This window comes from Ochotona curzoniae, unplaced genomic scaffold (genome assembly GCF_017591425.1).
Source record: "Ochotona curzoniae isolate NIBS_2020 unplaced genomic scaffold, NIBS_Ocur_1.0 contig_291, whole genome shotgun sequence".
Classification (NCBI taxonomy): domain Eukaryota; kingdom Metazoa; phylum Chordata; class Mammalia; order Lagomorpha; family Ochotonidae; genus Ochotona; species Ochotona curzoniae.
Window position 1 is genome coordinate 2,916,091 of NW_024465649.1, and position 22,022 is coordinate 2,938,112.

General features: G+C 42.6%; 1 protein-coding gene across 1 annotated transcript in view; it reads right to left on the reverse strand.

The window, feature by feature from the left end:
* Positions 1–22,022, reverse strand: part of CACHD1 (cache domain containing 1) — a 205,522-nt gene that overhangs the window by 33,630 nt on the left and 149,870 nt on the right. The window contains exons 6-12 of the mRNA XM_040978638.1: positions 19,860–20,004; positions 18,675–18,891; positions 11,699–11,848; positions 8,176–8,409; positions 4,526–4,675; positions 3,804–3,927; positions 3,017–3,134 (exon numbers count right to left, since the gene is read on the reverse strand). Of these exons, the coding sequence (XP_040834572.1) occupies positions 3,017–3,134; positions 3,804–3,927; positions 4,526–4,675; positions 8,176–8,409; positions 11,699–11,848; positions 18,675–18,891; positions 19,860–20,004 (1,138 nt within the window). The remainder of the gene's footprint in view (positions 1–3,016; positions 3,135–3,803; positions 3,928–4,525; positions 4,676–8,175; positions 8,410–11,698; positions 11,849–18,674; positions 18,892–19,859; positions 20,005–22,022) is intronic.

Sequence of the window (22,022 nt, forward strand, 5' to 3'; positions counted from 1 at the left end):
GAAGCGGCCTGCATCCCACACCTGGAGACTTCATAAACCCCACTAAAGACTATCGATACGGGCACCAAGGACTGCATCCCAACTGCCAAAGAGACCACGGGGAGTTGGAACACCTTTGGAGCCTGCAAACTCAGAGGGCATCTCTCCCGAACTGGATCTACTACACGGGATGAAAGAAGCCCGAAATCTTCCTCAGGGGATCCAAGGACATCGGAACAACAACCAGGAACCCAGAGTGGTCCTCAGAATCAAAAGAACAGTAAACTCCCTTCAGGACTAAGGAAAGAAACTTTCTCTTGTCCTTACTTAGTTCCAACGTTGGGTCTGCACCCTCTATGCAATGACTGTCAGGGTTGCTCCAGAGCCCCTCTCCAAACACACACACACACACACACATACACACAAACACATACACATTTGAATAGACAGAGAACAACAAGAAAAGTTTGGTCAGTATAGACTCAAACATGCTTTACTAGGTAGGACACAGAACAAGGACACCTCACCAAGATGCTGAAGATTTCTCTGCTCACCCCTCCTGTAACAGTTATGTACCTTATATGGGGAAATGTCAATGTTGGGGCTTTTGATTGATTGGGTTTACTCTGTTGGCTCTGCCTTCGGACCAGAGAAGGTCTCTCCAAAAAGCCATTGAACTTATCTGGGCAATAACATGAGGATCACAATGTTTGGTATATGCTGGCAATGAGGGAATCTCAACTGAACTTGAACTGAATCACGCAACATGGTGGAGGAATCTACCATGGGGGGGGTTTGGGAGGGTTGCTGGGAAGCCCAGTACATATAAAACTGTGTCATATAATAAAAAATAAATTAAAAAAAAAAGAGCAGAACAAAACACCCAAAGCCAGGCACTCCAACAGGGGATTAGGAGTCCCAACCGGCATTATAAGCAGAAGGTCCAACACCTATCCCAATCTCTAATTTCAAACACAAAGTCTTTCACTTATGGATTTGGGTGGCTGGCTCACCACTACTAATGTGAAAATTGAGCAATTTACTTTGAAAAATTCAGTTAAATCAGGGCAGATGGTGCCCATATTCTTAAAAACGTTTTTAAAAACCAGTTGGTTACTAGAATTTCAAGGGCCCAGCATGACGTCTCAATCGGCTAATCCTCCAGTTTCAAGCGCTGGGATCCATATGGGTGCTGGTTCATGTCCCAGCTGCTCCACTTCCCATCCAGAGCTCCTTGCTTGTGGCCTGGGCAAGCAGCAGAAGATGGCCCAGTGCTTTGGGACCTTGCTCCCATGTGGGAGGCCTGGAAGAAACTCTTGGCTTTGGATCAGCTCAGCTCTGGTTGTTGTAGACATTTGGAGAGAGAACCAGCAGATGGGAGATCTTTCTTTCTGTCTTTCCCTCTTTCTGTAAATCTGCCTTTCCAATAAAAATAAATGAATAATTAAAATAAAAAAACAATTTCAAAGAAGAATCTGACCATCCTCAAATTTGTATTATCAAACAGTAAAATACCAGAATTTGGTTTGTAAACAAATCACATAGTTTACTTCATCATTATTCAACTTTCATTTGTGTTTTAGTAGCTGCCATGACCCTAACAACGCATTAAGAACCATCTAAGAAGTTTGGAAGGGACTCATGACTTGGGTGGACTTCCTCCAATGTCTACCATTTCTATCCCGGACAAAGACACTACAGTTAGTTAACTGTATTTATCCACCAAGAGGCTAGATGCTCTAAAAGATCTCATTAATGTAGCAATATATTCTGAAGGGGATGAAGAAACAGACCCATTTGAAGTCAACGGTCAAATATTACATAAATCCATTCAGGAAATCTTAAGTGTGAATTAGTTAAATTTAGTAACTAAAATTTGATGAGTGTCCAATCGTCTTTTACTCCATCATAGCACGTAAGGCTCTACAATGATGCTCACCTGCTATGTTGGGAAGAGAATGTGAGGAGAGAAACATAGGTAACACGGATGAACAGTGTTTCTTAGATTCTGATTCCTTGTGGCCTAGCATCTTAATGAGACTGGTAAGAGAAAGCTGACAGTTGTGCCACAAATTACAGCTAATCACCAATATGCTTGCATTCAAAATAAGTAATTTTGGCCTGGCGTTGTGGCCCAATAGTTAGCTAAACAGCTGCTTGCGATGCCAGTTTACCATATCAGAGTGACTGTTCGAGTCCTGGCTTTGGGTTGGCTTGGCTGGCTATTTGGGGAATGAGCCAGCAGATGAAAGTTCTCTCTTTCTCTGTCATTCTACCTTTCAATACAATAAATCTTAATTTTTAAATTTCATTTATTTGAGAAACAGAGATCTGATAGCCCATTTCTCAAATGACTGCAATGACTTAAGGTGGGAATCAAAGTCAGGTTATGCTAAGTGGATCCAGGACTTCCATGCTTGGTGGGCAGGAACCCATCTACCTGAGTCATCACTGTTGCCCCCCAGGGTGCACATTAGGAGAAACCTAGAATTTGGAGCTGGAAGTAGGCACTCCAATAGGGGAATCACACGTCCTAACTGGTTTCTTAAGTGTTAGGCAAAAGGCCTGCCATTTATGTTTCCTTTTTAATTCAACTTCCAGCATCTGAGTTGAAATGAAGGAAAAAAAAAAAAGACAAAATCAAAATGAAGATTAATAGAGGGCTACTTAATGAAATTTGACCCATCTGTTTAACATAGTATTATATGGCCATTAAGGTCAAGTGCGCGCGCGCGCACACACACACACACACACACACACACACACACACACACACAGGCCTGTGTGCAGATAAAATTTCCTGAAAATTGATTATAGTGGTTACTTATGGGCATGGAAGGCCAAAAGTAATTATGTGTAATTATGGGTTTTACAATCACAAAAGGAAAATAACAAACCAACACTGGTGGACTGTCTTCTTTTTCCAGTCACTCTAACAACAATTGGTCACAGAATGACGCCCCCAGAACTCCTTCTTGAAAAAGAGATCTGCGACCCGTGGTTGTTTAAGCACAGGTGACTTCTGCTCTCAACTCACCATCTTCCAGGCATAGCTAACGTTGTAGGCCTCCTTCCCAGTTTCTCTCAGCTTGTTTATGTGCCAGGACAGGGACGAGTTCACAGGCACTGTGATAATCTGGCTGCCCAGAGGGAGGCTGCGTTGGCAAACAGAATTAAATAGTTCAGGCAAGAGATAAAATTAAGCACTTAATTAAAGACAAGGAAGAAGCTGGGAGTCAAGGCTGCCTCCTGATTTTGAAAAGCCATGAAGCTCATCACTTTTGAAACATAAGATGCGATTTCCAATTTTGCAAAAACATTATGTCAGTGCTGCATTAAAACCATTCCTTACTCTTTGCTGTTGTCTTCCAGTTCTAATTTTTTCCAGAGACTAACCTGTCTCAGATCATTCAGCCATTAATTTTCAACCAATGAGCACAAAGATTCACTTCTCTGCAGGTTACCATCTGTCAGAATAAAGCATCACTATTGGAAAAAATCCAATCTGTTTTCATTTGAAGGGAAAACGCTGTATTCAACTGTGTTGTCAACTTGCATTGGATAGTGTCTACCAAACTATTTTGTGGCAAATGCAGCCGAGTTGGTCCTTAACCTGCTATTTTGCCAGGATTTCTATTTTGTATAACTACATCTTTTAAAAAAATATAACGTTACCTGTTACATGAAGTGAGCACAGTGTCGGTGGTCACTCTAGTAGAAAAACTATTTTGTAGACTTTTAATATTAAAATAATTCATAAACTTGTGCTAAATACTCATAGATGACCTTGTGAAAAAATGCCTCAACCTTCACCTTTTCCTCACCTTAGGATGTTCTGCCGAACCAATTCAAATTTTGGAATGTTTTCATAATGTATAATATCAGTATGAAGGGGAGGCTCAGAGAGCAAATATGGCCTGGTAAGAGACGGATGCATAAGTGTATAGCCTGAAAGAACAAAATGCATGTTATCAAAAATATGCCACAGAAAAGCAAATGCACTAGCAAAAGTACCTTTCCCTGGGATGGCTGCCAAGCCTTCAGTCCACCCATATGTTACTTCCCAGTCCAATAAAAATTGAACTTGATTTATGTTTGCTTGTATAAAACTTTCAGAGTGTAGAAAGATGCTATAAATTCTCTAACAACGGTCTCATCGAGAATATCTTGGAAGTATCGAGTGTTTGGCTTTCACTTTTTTACAAAATGTTTTAATCTACCACCTAAACTTTAAAGCCAGGAAAGTCTTAAAAAGAATACAAAAAACAGAAAAAAAAATGGCTAAAGGATCACATTCTCTGTATCATTCAATCCTTAAGTCTAATTTCTTGATGACCAAATAACCATTCCTATTCCTAACATAATATGGTCTGTGCATTCGCTCTGCATCAAATCTATGGGGCGTCCCACCCCACGTAATCACACTGCTTTCCTTTAACTATGGTCTTATTCCCCCTGCCTTCTTTGCATCACAATATTGACAGACTATTGTCTTGAGGTCGCTAAGGAAGCCATTCTTTCTTACGATGAACTTGCGGCAGATTACCTTTGTCATCTATGAGGAAAGTATAGGAAGCCAAAGAGTCTTGGTAATAGGTCACATCTTCGAGAATGTAAGCCAGATTCACATCCACACCCACGATTCCCAGAAGCAGGTTTCCAAAATAACAGGGTTTACTCACAGTCATGATCAAACCTATGGGTTAAAAACAAACAAATCCAAAGATAGCAGAGCAGGCCTGGATAAACAACGGGAGTGTGTTCCTGTGGGTCCTGAGGGCTGGTATCAGTACTCTTCAATTCTGTTTGGAAGAAAAATTCCCTGTGTGATCCCCTATTCAACCACCATCTTGCAGGTTGAGAGAAAGAGTACTTCCATGGTTCTATTATCACAGTTAATTTAAATGGAAGCAATCTGAACATCTTCCACTACTTTTTCACCTAAAATGACAGACATGGCATTCCAGATATGCGCAACACATTAGTAGGACTAAATACATTACCCTACTTCCTTAAGTACAGAAATTCTGCTACACTTGAAAACACCACTGGGCAGAGAATATTAAGTTCTAAGTTGAGCTGTAGCGCTTCTGGCTTATACAAGTTGACTTGGGACATAACTTCTCCGAGCCTTGGTGCATACTGTGTTTTAAAGATACGTTAGTGGGCACAGCACAGTAGTCTAGTGGCTAAAATCCTTGCCTTGCATGTGCCAGGATCCCTTATGGGTGCTGGTTCATGTCCCAGCAGTGTCACTTATCATCCAGCTCCCTATTTGTAGCCTGGGAAAGCGGTCGAGGACAGCCCAGAGCCTTGGGGCCCTGCACCTACTTGGGAGACCTGGAAGAAGCTCCTGGCTCCTGGCTTTGAATAGGCTCAGCTCTGGCTGTTGTGGCCACTTGGGGAGTGAACCAATGGAGGATCTTTTCCTCTGTCACTCTTTCTCTCTGTAAATCTGACTATAAAAACAAAAACCTTAAAAATAAAAAAAGATATGACTGTATCTCATTAATGCAACTTTTCACAAACACAAAGCTTTGACTACGCAAACTTTGGGTAGCTGAAGGAGAAATAAAGTTTACAAAGCCATGTATTTCTAGACAGACCTCCCCCAGAATTTTAGGTGGAGGCCCAGACAGTAATTATGATAGGCTTTATGGCTCTTCTTTTATTTTTGTGCCTGTTTTTTATTTTTAAAGCAACAACCCTCTTCTAATATAAAAGATCATGACTGGCTTATAGGCCATACAAAAGCACGCAGGAGAAAAACATAGAGGAGACAGCATGAATTCCAGGTCAGTGCATGTCCTGAGCCCCAGGACACCTTGGCCTCGCTCCTGAGTTGAAAGAATTGTGCTGCACACATCCCAAGGCCCTAACCAAACTGTAAAGAGAGCTTCTCTCCATCTTGATCTTCAGTCTTCCTGTGCTTGACAGCATGTTCATGCCTTGGTAACCTATCAAAGCCATTCTAGAAACAACCAGGAAAGGGATCTCAGAAAGTTTTGCAAAGAATGGTTCACAGAGACAATCGTGCCCACTTGCGGTATGGCTGAGCTGTCCTGGTAGCAGTATGCAGAAGCAGCTTGTGGAAGTCATACAGTGGGTGTGGGTGCCAAAGACAATTTGCCAAATTCTCCAGGAAGTATACTTTTCGAATGCTATCTGTATGTTTTGAAATGTTGTGAAGGCCATCATAGAGGCAGCAACATGTATGCCACATTGCCTGGACTTCAGCCTGAGAGTAAAGCCATTTTCATGCATCAGTGAAGTACCAAGAGAAACTCAGAGTCAGACACATTCTCATTTCACATGTCTATTCTCTGGATATGTTGAGAACAAAGTCTTAAAAAAAAAAGGAACATAACCCTACCTTTCAATCATCAACGTGGGCACAAGGCTCTTTATCCCATTCTGGCAAATAATGTAGGCTAAAGCTCTTGCTACATGGGAAAAATCCTCAGACATGCTTTCTGCTTCAACCCAAAGCACACAGACTTGTTTTTTAAAAGAAATATATTCAGAAGCTGATATTTAATCTGTGGAGGTTTTGAATTACTGCCATAATTGAACAAGGATTTCCCCAGTCTCAATTCCTTATGCTATGGAGTCAGAGGATGAGTCACCCAGTTGCTCTGGGAACCGAAGACACAAAGATGGACAGTTATGCTCTAACAGTGAATTAAACAGATATTAAATCAATCACTGAACCCATTGCACAAGACTCATAAAACAAGATTACAACTTGGCTAGTATCAGCAAGCAAGTGCACATGACTGGCTAAACCTTTCAGGACAGCTATCTGGGATGGAGAGGTGAGTTTTAAGCAGCAGCCCACCTGAGCTGATACTGCTGTTGTAACAGTACTCGACAATAGAGTCCTCAGTTTGTTTCCACAGCTGTCTTTGTTGCTTTCACACAGTATCATCAGGATTCGTGGATCTGTCTCCTCTAGATTTAAAGGGCTGTTGAGGGTGGGATGTGCGCCTTCCCTACCATTGCTTGGCACAACACTCTATTGCACTTAATGTTGTGGTTTGAATGCACAAAAGGTCACTTAAATTCAAGAAGTGACATTTTCACTACAATGGGAAATAGCCTATCTAAACATGGCAGTTTCTCTTTTATATACATCTATGGGCACTTTCAAAAAACAAGAAGGATAAACAATTCTATGGCACTAGCAGTTGTCATACTTATTCCTTACAGAAAGTGTATGTTTACAGATCCTCTAGAAAGCATTCCTTCTAGGCTTGTTACTTTTCAGCCATGAGTTTTCCCTGAGTATTTATGGGAGTTCCTACTTAACCACTGATAAAAGATATCACATGCTGTTGGCATCTGTTGAACTGGCTAAGTCTTCAACTTAACGAGGGACAGTGGGTAGGACGTGAGGACAAGGCAAGGGCTGTACTTCTGCCAGAACAGCTGTTGGCCAGGCTACATCTCAGCACTGTTCACCTCTCCATTCCAGCATTGTTCTAGATGTTACACATATATCATTACGTATATAGTTCCACACATTGCTGCATCTTCACAACTGCCTCCAAGAAAGTATCATATCTCCTATTTTGTAGGTCAGTAAACCCAATCATATGAAGGTTAAGCACTTTACCTAATATATTAATGGTAACTTGTCACATTAAGTTGTTGATGATGATGATGATAACAAATGAAAAATAATAAAATGAAAATATAAAAAGAGGAACAATCACGATTAGGTGTTATGATAGTTACTGATAAGTCTTATGTATCATCTAATTCATTCTAATAACCAGAAAGATTTATTATCCCATTTTACAGACCATCAAATGGAGAATGAGATTAAGTCATTCAGCAAGGATAATAAGTTAAGAGGATTTGAAAGCCCAAGTGATGTGATTGTGGCATACTGCTTTGCCTTTGAAGCTGAATACTAAGTTCTGAGTACCATTTCTCACTTGCAATGCAAAGCTATGTTTTAATCCCAAGCACTAAACTTTGGGATATTATTGGTGAACTCTCACATATCTTTCCAGGAGATGTGACAATTATGTCTGCTGAGCCTAGGGCATTAAGGAAGAAATAGGGCTAATGATTTCTGCTCCAGAATAGTGCTACAGACAGGTGGCAGGGGGGTTATGCAGCCCTATGTTCCAGATAAAAGGATGAGAGAAAGGTGCTCACCCCTTGATCAGAAATTTTCTCCAAACTTACCATCCCCCATCTCATCAGAGAAGGGGAGGCTAAAGACAGCCTCATCAATCATGCGGTTGGGCAGGTTGGTGTAGAACCTGCCAACTGTGGTCTCCAGGTTGCTGAGCTGGTTCAGCACCATCATACTGCCCTTGATCACAGGCAGGGCTGTCCGGTCAGGCACACCATACTTGCCAGAGTTCTGTTCAGCCAGATCCCTCAGGAAAGCCAACTCTTTCAAACCAGTCACCCCATCTGAAAAAAAAAAAAGGCCACAGGAAACAGAATGATTTAGATCCAGGTCACCTTGCAAGTCTGATCTCACATGGAGAAGGAGGAGGACCTGTAAAGCCGAAGGAGTCTTTGCAGAGACAGTGGGGACTCAGGACAGAAGCGCCAACCCCTGCTGAGAAGCACAGCCCGAGACCTGGTCTTTCCTTCAACAGTCAAGAGGGCAAAGGGATTCTTCAAAGGGCAGTGATGAGAAACACATGAGTAAATAAAGAAGCCCTGTTTGGTAAGGATGTGTTCCTCCCAAAAAACTTTAATAATAAAATTTAAATTCCTTCTCTGCCTTTACAATTTGAAAGCAAAAGTAATGATCTGCATTTAATTTAAAGAAGCAGATGAAGTTGTAAGAGTTTCTAAGAGTTTTAAATGAGAGGTTTACCATTTCATTCCTACTTCTATGCCTGTCAAATACTTGCCAAGGTCTTAATAAGCAACTAAATGAAAGAATTATGGATTGCATTTAGTGATGCCTCCAAAGCTAGTCTCTTGAAGCCAATTTTAATTATGGATGTTTCATGCTTGATGCTGTAAGGATAATACCAAATTTGATTTAGTTGATGCATGTATTTTTTTCTCTTTAGAGGGGCTTGAAATCTTTGCAAAAGATTTGGGCATCCTGGGCCGTATTGTTCAACAACATCTGTAATTTATCCCACAAAAATAAATTTAATAAACCATTTTCTTATAGTTTGCTATTGTTGGAACACAGTCAAAAGGATTAGTAACTAATCACATATGGGAAACACTGTAAACAATCCAAAGGATTTCAGTCACTGCTGAGATGCTAACATTGCATTTTTAAAAAGGTTTTGCCTCATGGTCTTCGAGATTTTAACAGCAAACCTCGAACTGTTCAGTCATTACAAACAGTCTGACGCATTTATGGTCCACCTGTCACTTGAGTTTGTGAATAGACAGTTTGAGACAAGAAGTCCATTTCTGAAGTTGTGGAACAATCTAATGGACATAGCTTACTTAAAACATTAAAATAAACTTGGATTTAACCCACTCATGTAATGATGAAATGAAGGGAAAAAAATCCCTGGGCCAAATTACGTTGGAAACAAATGATTTTTTCCTTTGCTTAGCATAGGGTATGACCTAAAGTAAAAGGTAACAAAAATCCATGATGAATCCCTGACCTTTCAACCTCGAGAAGCTCACAGGGGTGATAGGACACAAGGAGACAATAAAAGCAGGCAGTAAAAACACTTCTGTGTCACACACTGCTTGTTTCTCTCAAAATGTAAAAGAAAAGTGACAAGCAACATCTAAGCAAAGCACAGCCATGTGAGCTTAAGTGCAAGATACTTTACGTTTTCCATCATGGAATGTTACATAGCCCTGGCATAGTGTCAGCAAGAAGCTGGCAGATGAACAGACATGATGGCCTATCGCTAACTCTATTATGCTCAACACAGCATTTCCCAGAATCCCCTCTGATTGTGTTCTTCCAAGTTACAGTTACCAAAAATGAAATATTACAAGATTTGGGAGGGAGCTGGTATGTTGGTTCAATTGGCTAAGCCTCAGCCTATAAGCATTGACATTCCGTACATGTGCTGGTTCGTGTCCTGGCTATTCTACTTCCCACTCAGCTCCCTGCTTGTGGCCTGGGAAGGCAGTGGAGGGGATGGTCCAAAGCCTTGGGACGCTGCACCCATGTGGGAGAGCTGGAGGATGCTCCTGGCTTTGGCTTGGCTCTGGCCATTGAGGCAATATGGGAAGTTAATCAGCAGATGCAAGAGCTTTTTCTCTGTCTCTTGTCTCTGTAAATCTGCTTCTGCAATACAAGTAAATACATATCTAGTTAAAAAAATATTTGGAAGGTTAAGTGATGGTGAGACACAGAAGATGCAGAATGTGGCTGTCACAACCTGCTGGCTTACTCCACAACAGTCCTAGACACTACACTACTGTGGAAAGTGCACAGGGCAGGTGGCCATAAAAAGTCCAACAACCTCCCACAGACTTCCACATCTATGTCCTCAGGGGATCTGTACCTGGCTAGTTTCTCTCACCATTTTGTACACTATAATTCTCATAACAAATGCTTTATTACAAAATTCTCTTAGTGGTTCCAGGTTCCTTATTGGAACTTTGACTGACAAAGGAAGAGAATGTGTCCAACCTTGTGACCAATACTCTGAACTGGCCTTCTGAGAGAGGGAAAGAGTGGAGGCAAAAGAGGAAGAAAACCAGCTGGATTAATGAGTGAAACAAGACACAAGGACAGTTAGATGGAATTATCAGGGACATGATAAATGTACAAGAGGCTCTGAACAGGTGGAATTTAGGAGCACGGAAGTGCTACTGCATTTTCTCAGGAGGTCTGAATAGGAATCTGAGGGTAGTGTCCAAGAAGCTACAATTAAAATGCCTCTCCCCAAGGAATCCCCAGGAAATTAAACTATTAGAACCACTGTCCCACAAACCACATGATTTTGTATGGAAGTTTGGAAGGGAAGAGAAAGACAAGATTATAGGCAGGAAAGATCAAGACATGGCCTCTTAACACTCAAGAGAAGATGCTCATCTTGAGTCCTAAGGGCAAGAAGCCCAGAGAAGTTGAAAGAACAAAGCACAAAGGGTAGAAAACTTGGCACTCTCCACACTAGAGGACAGGATGGGAAGGAGAAAAGGGAAAACAGAGTGTTTCCTTGAATTTATTCACACAGCACAAGCTTTCACACACCTCACGTCACATGGTGTAATTTACTGTAGTGAGTCCCCAGGTATAGGGCATTCGGGCTGATCCTCACAGCCACCCTGCAAAGCAGGTGATTCTTCTATTTGACAGGCAGGAAGCTGGGGTGGAAGGAGCGGCAGAAAAGGTCTGGCAGTGATGGTGCAGCGCAGTGTGGGAATCAGAGCTGCCTACATACAGGACACTGCACTGGTGCTTCGGCTGCCTGAGGTTCCAATCAACGAGCTGAATTCGGAAACTCCAAGCAGCAGCAAACCTCAGGCAAGACAGACTACTGAAGGGGAACTGGAACAAAGTGAGCCCTTCAAAACCCCCTTTAAACCCCCAGTAGGCAAAAAAAGTTTAGTGACAAGCAGGTGGCTGGAGAGAGGAAGAGACACCCTTAAAAGGCCCCAAGTGCCAACACCAGGTAGAGAGAGCGGCTCAGCAGCCCGTGGCGAGAGCCTTCATCAAAGCCCAGCATTAGGATTCTGCTTTTCTCTCTTCAAGCAGCATCCACTTAGGGGAAACTTTCATCTGAAAGCAAAATCTCGCAACACTGCCTACCATTCATGAGGGCGTAGGTGAGAATCATTACAGAGTTGTTGAGAAAGCTATTTTCTTCATTGATGACACGGAGAGTTGCCTTTTTATCTTCTTCTGAAGAGTCCTTTGATGTGATGCCAGCTGACAGGTAAACGATGGCCAGGTCAGTGTCTAAACAAAAAACATCCAAACACGTTACATTTATTTGGGTGCTGTCTGGAGACAGCGGTGCAGTTTCCCTTTCATTCCCTCTGTATCTCCCCACCTTGGGGACCCATGGGTCCCCTTCCCACTCTTCTTTCTATGCAGGAGCTGTGGCTTTCATCTCCCGCCTCTGTGTCTGCCCATCTGGCCCTTTCTGGTCAGCAAGGCCCCTAGGTTTAAAACAAGCTCCTAATAAACTGGCTGAGCAAAAGGCAGCTACATCTTGGGTAATTCAAGGGGGTTCGGACAGAGGAGCCCTGCTGTTGTCTGCAACACGGCTCCTCCTCTCCTCAGTTCAGCATGGGAGGAAGGCTTCTAAGTGGTGCTTCTTCTAGGAGGCTCAGTGGACATGTAAGGTTACATGAATCACCTCTAGGCACATTCCCCTTCAAAACACACATCAATGAAGTGAAGTAATAAAAACATGGCTGTGGGAAACACAGCTTGTGTTCACCACCTGCTCTGCCACACCAATCTAAGGCTGGGTGATTTAGGCCAATTCCTTAACCTCTGCACAAGGTACTTTCATCCCTACTAACATGGTGGAAATGACAATACTGACTTCCCATCACTGTTGTGAGAACTCACTACTGGTTAAGTGAAGGGCATAAACAGGATGATGACTAGAAAAGGGTGACAGAAGCAAGAAACAGCAACACGTGTTTATCCACACTCAAACCCATCTCCAAACAGAAACTGTGCCCTCTACTGGTCTGGGGTAACATGGCCGAGCTGGGACTCAAACAGTTCTCCAAAGAGGGCTAATGGGCAGAGCAACTGAGAATTTCAGTTCAGCGGGAACAGCTTTCTGATTTAAAACTAAAAGTCAGGCCTTTGTTTCCAATGGGCAATAAGCAAGACTGGTAGAGGGAAGATAGCTGGACTTTCACATTTTCTTTCTAGTATATCATTCATAGAAGTTTTACGCATTTTATGGAAAGATAATTATTGATACAAGGTACTCTACACTGATTTCCTCAGGTTCTCATTGTCATTTAATGCAGATTGCTTGACAGTGACTGTGAAAGGCAACCTTCAACTTGACTCCCCAAAGGGCCCTCCTCCTGATTTTCCAGTCCTGGAGGCAGTTGCCTCCCTTTGAGTGTGTGCTGATCTCCTCAAAGAGAATTGAATATGTCAGAGGTGACGGATGTCAAGACTTTCTCTACAGGAGGGAGGCCAGCTGGCATGTTGTAAGGATTCTTCTGAGGAGGAGCAAGGGACAGAAGTTCCCAGAACCAAAAATCTTGCCAAAAACAGTATGAGTGAGCTTGGAAGCAGGGCCCCCTCTGGTCAAATTTTCAGATAAGAATAGCCTCAGGGCCCAGCATGGTAGCCTGTTGGCTAAAGTCCTTGTCTTGCATGCTCCGGGATCCCATATGGGCACCAATTCGTGTTCTGACTGCTCCACTTTCCATCCAGCTCCCTGCCTGTGGCCTGGGAAAGCAGTCAAGGACAGCCCAAAGCCTTGGGACCCTGCACCTGTGTGGGAGACCTGGAAGAAGCTCTTGGCTCCTGGCTTCGCACCAGCTCAGCTCCAGCAGTTGTGGCCTCTTGGGGAGTGAATCAGCAGACAGATCTTTCTGTCTCTCCTCCTCTCTGTATATCTGACTTCCCAATAAAAACAAATCTTAAAAAACAAAAAAACCAGCAATCTGCGACTCAGCCTCCTGAGACCATGTAAGCCAGAGGCACCCAGCTTGGCAGTACTTGGATTCCTGACTTACAGAAACTAGGATAACAGACGCTTATTATGCTAAGCTGCTGAGTCTAAGGGGGTAATTTTTTAGGGAACAACAGATAATGAATGCAGTTACTCTTGGAGGGGGCCAGTACTATGATATAGCAAGCTAAGCCTCTGTCTGTGGCCCCAACATTCCATATTTGTGTTTTGTGTTCTGGCTGCTCCCTGCTAATGGGCTGGGAAAGCAGGGGAGGATGGCATAAGACCTTGGGTCCCTGTATCTATGTGGAAAACCAGTAAGAAGTTCCTGGCTTTGGACTGCCTTAGCTCTGGCCATTGCAGCCATTTGGGGAGTGAACCAATGGATGGAGACCTTTCTCTTTCTCCTTTCCTTTACTCTGTAACTCTTTCAAATAATTTTAAAATAATTTTTTTAAATGATCCCGAGAAGGAGGTCATAGTGTTTGCATTTCCTGTTGTCTGTAAGCTTCATTTTAAGTTTTAGAGTATGCTTACCGTGTAGAATCAAGTAATTTAGATATGTTGCTTCAATATTGTACATAACTGAGTTGAATAAAATTGGACTCACTGAAATACATTTAAAGTCCCTTTTGTTGGTCACAAACAATATATAAGTGTGTAAAAATTTTAGCATTATTTGAGAGGCAGAAAGTCATTCAGAATGAGGGAAGGAGAGGAAAGAAAGACCTTCCATCTGCTGAATCACTTGTTAAATGTCCTCAACAGCCAGGCTGAAGGCAGGAATCTTGAACTGGATCTTGTCTCCCTATGGGCAGGGCCCAGGCCACTTCAGCCATCACTGCTGCCTCACAGGACATTCCCAAGAAGGAATGTGGAACTTCAATCCATGCACTCTGACACAAGTAATTAGGGTGTCCAAGGGAGTGGTTTAACGATTGTGCCAATGCTTATAGGGGAAATATTAAAAGCCAATTTTATTTATTTATTTATTTTAAAGATTTATTTATTTTTATTGGAAAGGCGGATATACAGAGAGGAGGTTAGACAGAGAGGAAGATCTTAACTTCCCAAGCACCCGCAACGGGTGGAGTTGAACCAATCCGAAGCCAGGAGCAAGGAGACTCTTCCAGGTCTCTCACATAGGTGCAGGGTCCGAAAGCTTTGGGCCGTCCTGGACTGCTTTCCCAGGCCACAGGCAGGAAACTGAATGGGAAGCGTGGCTGCCAGGATTAGAACCGGCGCCCATATAGGATCCCGGTGCATTCAAAGTGAGGACTTCAAACACTACGCTATCATGCTAGACCCTATGCTCAATTTTTAAATGGATATTAACTGCAAATGTAAATTTAATTTTATGTTGAGTTAGTTCTGATGCCAAAAATCTCCTTACGTTTGAGGAATATTCCTGCCTGAAAGAAGATGCCAATTTTTTAGTGTTGTAAATCAATCCAGTAAATTATTTACTGGAGTCTAAACATTTAAGCATCAGACAATGATTCTGGATTCCATAGCAGGAAGAATAAGGGTGTGGAAGTAGATTTGAAACACAACTTGATTTTGGTGCAAAAATAAAACAACTGAAACGCGTGTATAATTTTTAATATATATGTTCTTGGGCTTTCAGTAGACTTCAATATTTTTTGTACTCAAAATTATATTTTCCTTCCAGTGTCCATTACGCCTTTAAAATAGCCTCTTTAAGAGATAAACCATATCCTCATGGCAAAGGTACCACGTGTGATCAAATCTTTCTTCCTGGAATGACCTACAAAGAACCCGTCAACTTTTCTAACTTAATCTTAGGATTCTGGGTAAAAAAGGAGTTGGTCTTAAGGCATGGAACCAGAGGTTGGTGACCGAGAGGGGCCTTCAGCAGCCACTTTTCCTTCTGTCCCAACAAGACATTCACCCTGTGAGCATCCTTACCTGTTCTGCCCAGCCCAATTCCAGCTCTAGCCTCAAGTAAACCTGATTTTTTATTTTACCTATTTATTTTTACTAATGTGAATATTCCATTTCTTGTCACCCACTTAGCGATGTTAAGCCTTGCCATTGGTAATTTTAGGTATGAGTAACTATCTGGATCTGGGACAGAGCAAAGATGTAGCATGTAACTGGAAGAAAACGCACTAGACCCTCCCTTTGGACAGCCCCTCTAAACCAGCAGGGGTCCTTGGGATCAACTGCTAGAGGGAAAAGCAACTCCAAGTTGAGCTCTGATCAAGCAATTAAAGCTCTATCCATCTTATAAATCTAGCCATCTTATTTCTCCTACCATAAGGTTATTCTCCACCTTCCGCTAAAACTCAGAACAAGCAATCCCAAAAGTGCTAAGTGCTAGCTTCATAAGTTAAAGATTTACCGTTGGACTGACACAGAACCAGCGATGGATAAACATTTCAGATTTTTCAGTTGGTATAAAGCAAATTAATCCAAAGCCACCATGATTTATGGCACAGTTATGTGTACATTGATCTGTGCAACAGTCCTAAATGATCTGTTATTTGAATAACCCTACCTGACTGACCCAAAAATAGCCTCTAATACAGGTAGATTCTAAGCAGTGCTTAAAAGCAGTGAATCCCATGTACGCTCTGAGAAAGGGTATACACTACCTTTACAATGATGTTGCTGAGGCTACTAGCAATCTTTGTCCAGCTTTGGACTTGGGGCTAACGTAAACTATCTACTAGGGTAGCTATTCTAATTTAGCTGAAGCTGAAACTTTTTTTTAAAAAGCTGCATATCATAATAAGTATAGCTACAATTTTTGAATATTTACACTAAACCCTTGGGTCTTATTATCTCCCTTGGCTTACAGAGAAAACTAGGCCTGTAGCGGTCAAATATTTACACAAGTATGCAACATTAGACAAGTTTTACATGAAAACATTGGTCGAAATCCAAAACCTACATATTTAAGCATTAGGCTGTATTGCTTAAGAGCACCCAAACGCCTCTCCTCAATCAAGTGGAACAACTCTTGGGATATTTCTTTATGTAAACGAATTGGACTTCTTTTGCCTCTGCCCCAGCCAGCACATGCTCTAATATGAAGGCTGGTGTGTTCAACTTAAGAAATCTCTTACTTGGCCTGAAAAAGGCTCCTTTGAGCATTTAGAGAATTGTGCCACTAAAATCTGTCCAAGCCTCTGATGATCAACTGTCCTGCATTGTTCGTGTTTGCCAGTGTGAAGTGAAGAAAATGCAAACACAAAAACTCCAGAGGCAACAAGCCTCCCAGCAAAGCAGGCTTTGGCTAATGTGTATCGTGGGGAGGTGTGGGAGAAGATGCTTAATGAGGTCTCTATTCACGGCTATGAGGCTGGAACAAATGTCAACACTTAAAAACCAAGGGATTTCATAACAATCCTGATTTCTGGCTTCTCTTGAAACACAAGATTTGGCAAGGATAAATGGACATTCTCATATACCAAGAGCAGACTCAACAAGCCAGTCTTATGGAACTGTGGGTAATTTTACACTCAGCTTGCCTAAACATCTGCCCATGAGCTGCTGGTGTTTGCAAAATTCCAAGATGACCCAACGATGCCATATCTTCAAGTATCTTCTCTGGATGTGAGTGCAACCTTGTAACTTGTCTCTAGCCAGCAGACTACAGTACAGGCTGATAGATTTTGGGGATGTAATGATGGCCCCAAGTAGGTTGACTCTGAATTAAGCCCAAAGGAGAGCAACCTGATCAAATAAAAAAATGGCAACGGACCTGATATGATCAGATGCAAGAGAGCGCTAACAGCTTCTCTTGAAACAGGAGAGATATGCCCCTAAGGGCCTTAGAGAAGCAAACTGGAGATAATTTTACGAGACCAGCAAGGAACTTGTATGAGTTCAGAAGAGGATGTCTAACTTCACAAGAGTTCAAAGCCCTGGCAAAAAGTGTTGCCTGTGCAACACTTCAAACTAATGAAGTGCCTCTGGACTCCTGACCCAGAGAGATTGTGAGAAAACAAGGGTTTTAAACTGCTAAGTTGGGACCAGCGCAATAGCCAAGTGGCTAAAGTCCTTGCCTTGCATGCGCTAGGATCCCATATGGGTGCATTTCGTATCCTGGCTGCTCTACTTACCATCCAGCTCCCTGCCTGTGGCCTGGGAAAGCAGTCAAGGATGGCCCAAGCCTTAGGATCCTGCACCTATATGGGAGACCTGGAAGAAGCTCTTGGCTCCTGGCTTCCCACCAGCCTAGCTTTGACTGTTGTGGCCACTTGGGGAGTGAATCAATGGACAGAAGGTTTCCCCCTCTGTCTCTCCTCTCTGTATATCTGCCTTTCCAATAGAAATAAATAAATCTTTAAAAAACCCTGCTAAGTTGGTGGTTATTTATTAGGCAGAAACAGAAAATATAGGCTATCTACCATTAGCAGCTGCAATAATTGCAGCTGCAATAATTGCAGGTGCTTCCTTTCAGGGCCCACCGTGGACCAGGTATTGTTTTGGTTCAAATGCAGACACAGTGAAGAGCTTGAAAATATATTCTTTAGATTTATCTCAATAGGATACAGGATCACTTAAAAAAAATCCAAAACTACAAGCAAATTTTCAAATACAAAAGAGAAAACAGATTCATTTCAGTAGTTTCAAAGCCAGAGTCCCATCTCACACATCCTTTCCTTTCCCTTAGCATGCATCCTAATCCCAGATTTTCCTTAATACATGAAAATTAAATTATGGTGCCTTTGTACTTTTGAAGGGCTGTGCTCATCTAAATGACAGCTGGTTAGAACGAAGAATCAAGGCAAGAATTCTTGCTTCCCTCCTCTTGTGCACACGCACACAAGCAGACATCCATTCCAAGTCAAGAGGGATGCAAATTGATAATTAGTGCTAAAAAAAAAACCCCACAGGGTGTTCCCTGTTGGAATAAATGGGGAGATGTTCTTAATCGTGGGGTAGGAAGAGGAGGCTCTGAGAATTAAATCACCCACACTGAACACCTCTGACTGGAAAAATTGAGAAAATCTAGTAGGATCCTCATATTAGGACCTCATGTGTACATAACACATGATAATTTGATGCCAAATCAATTTAAAAAAATCCCTCTGAATACAGTTGCATGGTCAACTTACCCCATTGCAGTGTGTATAAATCCTCAGAAAATATACTTACTGGCTTGGAATTTGGTGTTATTGTTGGTGCTTCGAATCAGCTGAAATGCCTTCTGAAACCCCACTGCGTGCTGGGTGGGGCTGTCTGAAGACTTGATGCTGCTAACGAAGGTGGACATCTTCCTTTTGGTCTCACTGGTGGCCGGAGAGAGGAAGGTCTTATAGCACTGGTCTAAGGAGCATGTCCTGACAGTATCTGCCACAGTCAGCACCGAGATCTGGAGGAAAGAATGGCCGACAATGTTACATGCAACAGAGGAGCCATCCAGTGAGAACGCCTGTGCAACAGTTCCTGAGAGTTTGGGAGTAACTGCCCGGCGGCATGCACGTGTTCAGTCTGAAAGGATTCATTAGAGAGGCCTGGGGAGTGGGGACGGGAGATCTAGAGCCCAGTTTCGCTTCCAAGATGAAATATACTATGGTGTTTGTGTCGACATTTCAAAAACAAATCCTCCTTATCTCACTGAGAGAGAAAATATTAACAAGTGCTAACCATCCTAGTTTTTCCATTGGAGTCTGATGTGAGGGTAAGGCTGTGGGGTGTGTACATGCCTGCTTCTGAAGTGTCTTGGACACTTCTGAATGGCTAGCAACCTTTTCATCATCTTTACTTTCCGCAAATCTTGAGATAAAGTTGAGCCATCCACCAGTAATCATATCCCCCTGCCCCCTTGGTGCTTAGCATAACAATTTCCAGTGTGAAAGCCATGGTTAATTAGAAATCTTAACAGGCATCATAAAGGAATAATAAAGACTTTTCTGATGGTCTTATTAGTTACAAAAGATTTTTGGACTAGTGCACATTTTTAATGATTAAAAGAAAAACTAAATGACTCCCTTTCTCCAAACCCCTTTTAAAGGTATTTTAAAATATATGCAGAGTTATGTGTCTTTTCATGATGAAGTATGTTCTAAGAATGTGGAAGGCAGTTTCACTACTGTGTGTATGTCATATGTACTGTTACCCTGCACTTGTACCCTAAGTAAGTGATGCTTAGAAAAACCTGCATGGCACAGTCTACCACACACCTGTGGCACAGTGACATTTTCACAGGACCACTGCCACTATGTGGTCCAATGCTGGCCCAAATGCCTTACGTGGTATGTGAGTGTATATCACAAAATGAGTTATAAAAAGGCACTCAAGGAGCACCCATGCTATGGGTGTTGCTGGGATAACGGTTACCTTGTCGTGTTCATCGATGGCACTGAGGATAATCTGAGCGGCATCCTTGGCGATTTGAAGCTGGGTGTCGGTCACAGAAGCCCCGTGGTCCAGAATCACTACAATATGCTTTGACTGTGGCCGGACAGTGGAAACGTAGATGGGTCTAGAACAGGGAGAAGCTCTTTGTGGTCAGTACTGGTTTAGGTCAAAGACCTCCAGCACACACAGTGGTGAACACTATGGATGTGTAGGCATGGTAGCTGTCTAATGTGTTCCCCTGGGATGGTCCAAGGATAGGAACAGGGATGTGCAAGGAGAAACTACAGTGGTGCATTGGACACAACTCTGGAGAATAACATGAGTTTGCGGAGCACAGATCAGTACCTTATACATTCTAAAGAGGACAAAATCAGAGAAGTAATAAAGAAGCAGGCCCTTTCAGCAGTTGGCTTTGTTAGCCGGTTGCAGAGTCCACTCTCTTTCCTGGGCCTGCTGCTTGTGAGTGTTACGACATGGGCAAAGGCCCTGGCGCTCCCTCAGCTGCACACAGGCTGAGAGGGAGGGAGAGCAGAGTTCCCTGGGCAGCTCCGGCTCCTCTGCAGACTCAAGAGCAGGGTTTGCCAGAAGGGAGGCGGCCTGCAACCTAGGAGCCTGCACAGCAGCCTTGCATAGCAAGTTTGGTTTCTCTCTTCAAATACAAAGACTCTCCCTAAGAGGCCCCTTCCTTTCTGTACTAAAACAATTCACACAGGTCAGCCACCAAAAGGACTCTTCTAAGAGGAATATTTAAAACCATGCCATCCAAACGTGTGTCCCAGCCCGTGATTGAGACTCTTCTTGCCAGGTTTTGTTTGCCAACATTAAGGAGAAGGGTGGTGGGGAACTGCCACAAAGGAGAAATGCCTGCTATCAAAAGCAGCCTTCTGCTAATGTGCGGGGCACGAAGGTTTGTGGGAAGAGGTTTAATGAGGTCTCTATTCACAGTTTTAAAGCTGGAACAAATTAGGGGGAGTTTTCGAAAGCAAATCAGCCTCCAGAGAATTCTTTCCTTTATTGACACCCGTGAAACACTAGATTTTTTTTTTGTGAAATGTTAGATGCTAGTTAAGTCACAAAAGCCTGGGCACAAATTAGAAAACGGAGGCCAAGTATCTAAGAAAGGCTTCGAAATCTGTCCAAGTTCACACTAATTGTTCTCAAGCCAAAAGTCTTGCATCAATACTTAAAGACCATTCTATTTTCACTAGTCAATATCATTGAGCCAGCAGAAGGAAATGGGATGAAAAGAGTCCAAGAGCAGTAGCTACAGGGAGAGAGAAGTGTGTGAGGGGGTGGGAGAGGAGGAGAATCTGGTCACCCAACACTCACAATAGGGGCAAATATTTAACTTTTTCGATCTCTAAGGCTAAGCAAGAGGATTTTCTTCAAAATGCCCCACCTCATTCCAACTGAATTCACAAAAAAAGAAAAACACAGTTATTTGTTAGCATTATTATACCAAGAGGAATACATGAATAAATCATGGTAAAAGTTAACGTGTTAACCAAGCCCCTTCCCTGTGTCACTGTGCTGTGAAATGTATTCCACTCTTAAGGGATGTAGAGAACGAGAACAGAATGATGAGGACAAAGACATGGGAGTCACAACCAGCAGGGGGAGGAAAGTGGGTTATTTAGCCAGGAAAGAAGCTGGAGGGTTGATTCTGATTCAGGCAGTGTTAGGGTAGAAACACAGGTGCAGGTGAATGCAGATTTGTTTTCCCTTTTTTAGTTAACTGGTTAAAAGCAGCATGCCATCTAATCCATCTTCCGAGTTGCTTAAGAACATTAGATGGTTCATGGTGGCCTTTGCTCTCCTGTCATGAGGCTGACTTGAAGCCAAAGTTATGATGGACAATCAAAATGTCTTTCCAGGAAAAGCACAGAAACAATATTTTCCTTGGGGAAAAAAATCCTAGATATAATTTAAAGATGAAGGGAAGCTAAAATGACTGCTTATTTAGACTCTATAAAGTGGGTTGAAAAAGTAGGCACCTTGCATTAGCTCCAGATGTTCAGGCACCAAATACTGCAAATGGGAAACCAATGGGAGTCAAAAGGAAAGTACCTTTGCCTGGGGTGGGGAGTATCTATAAATGGATGAGACTCGTCATACAAATGACTTGGCCATTTCCTTCCTGCT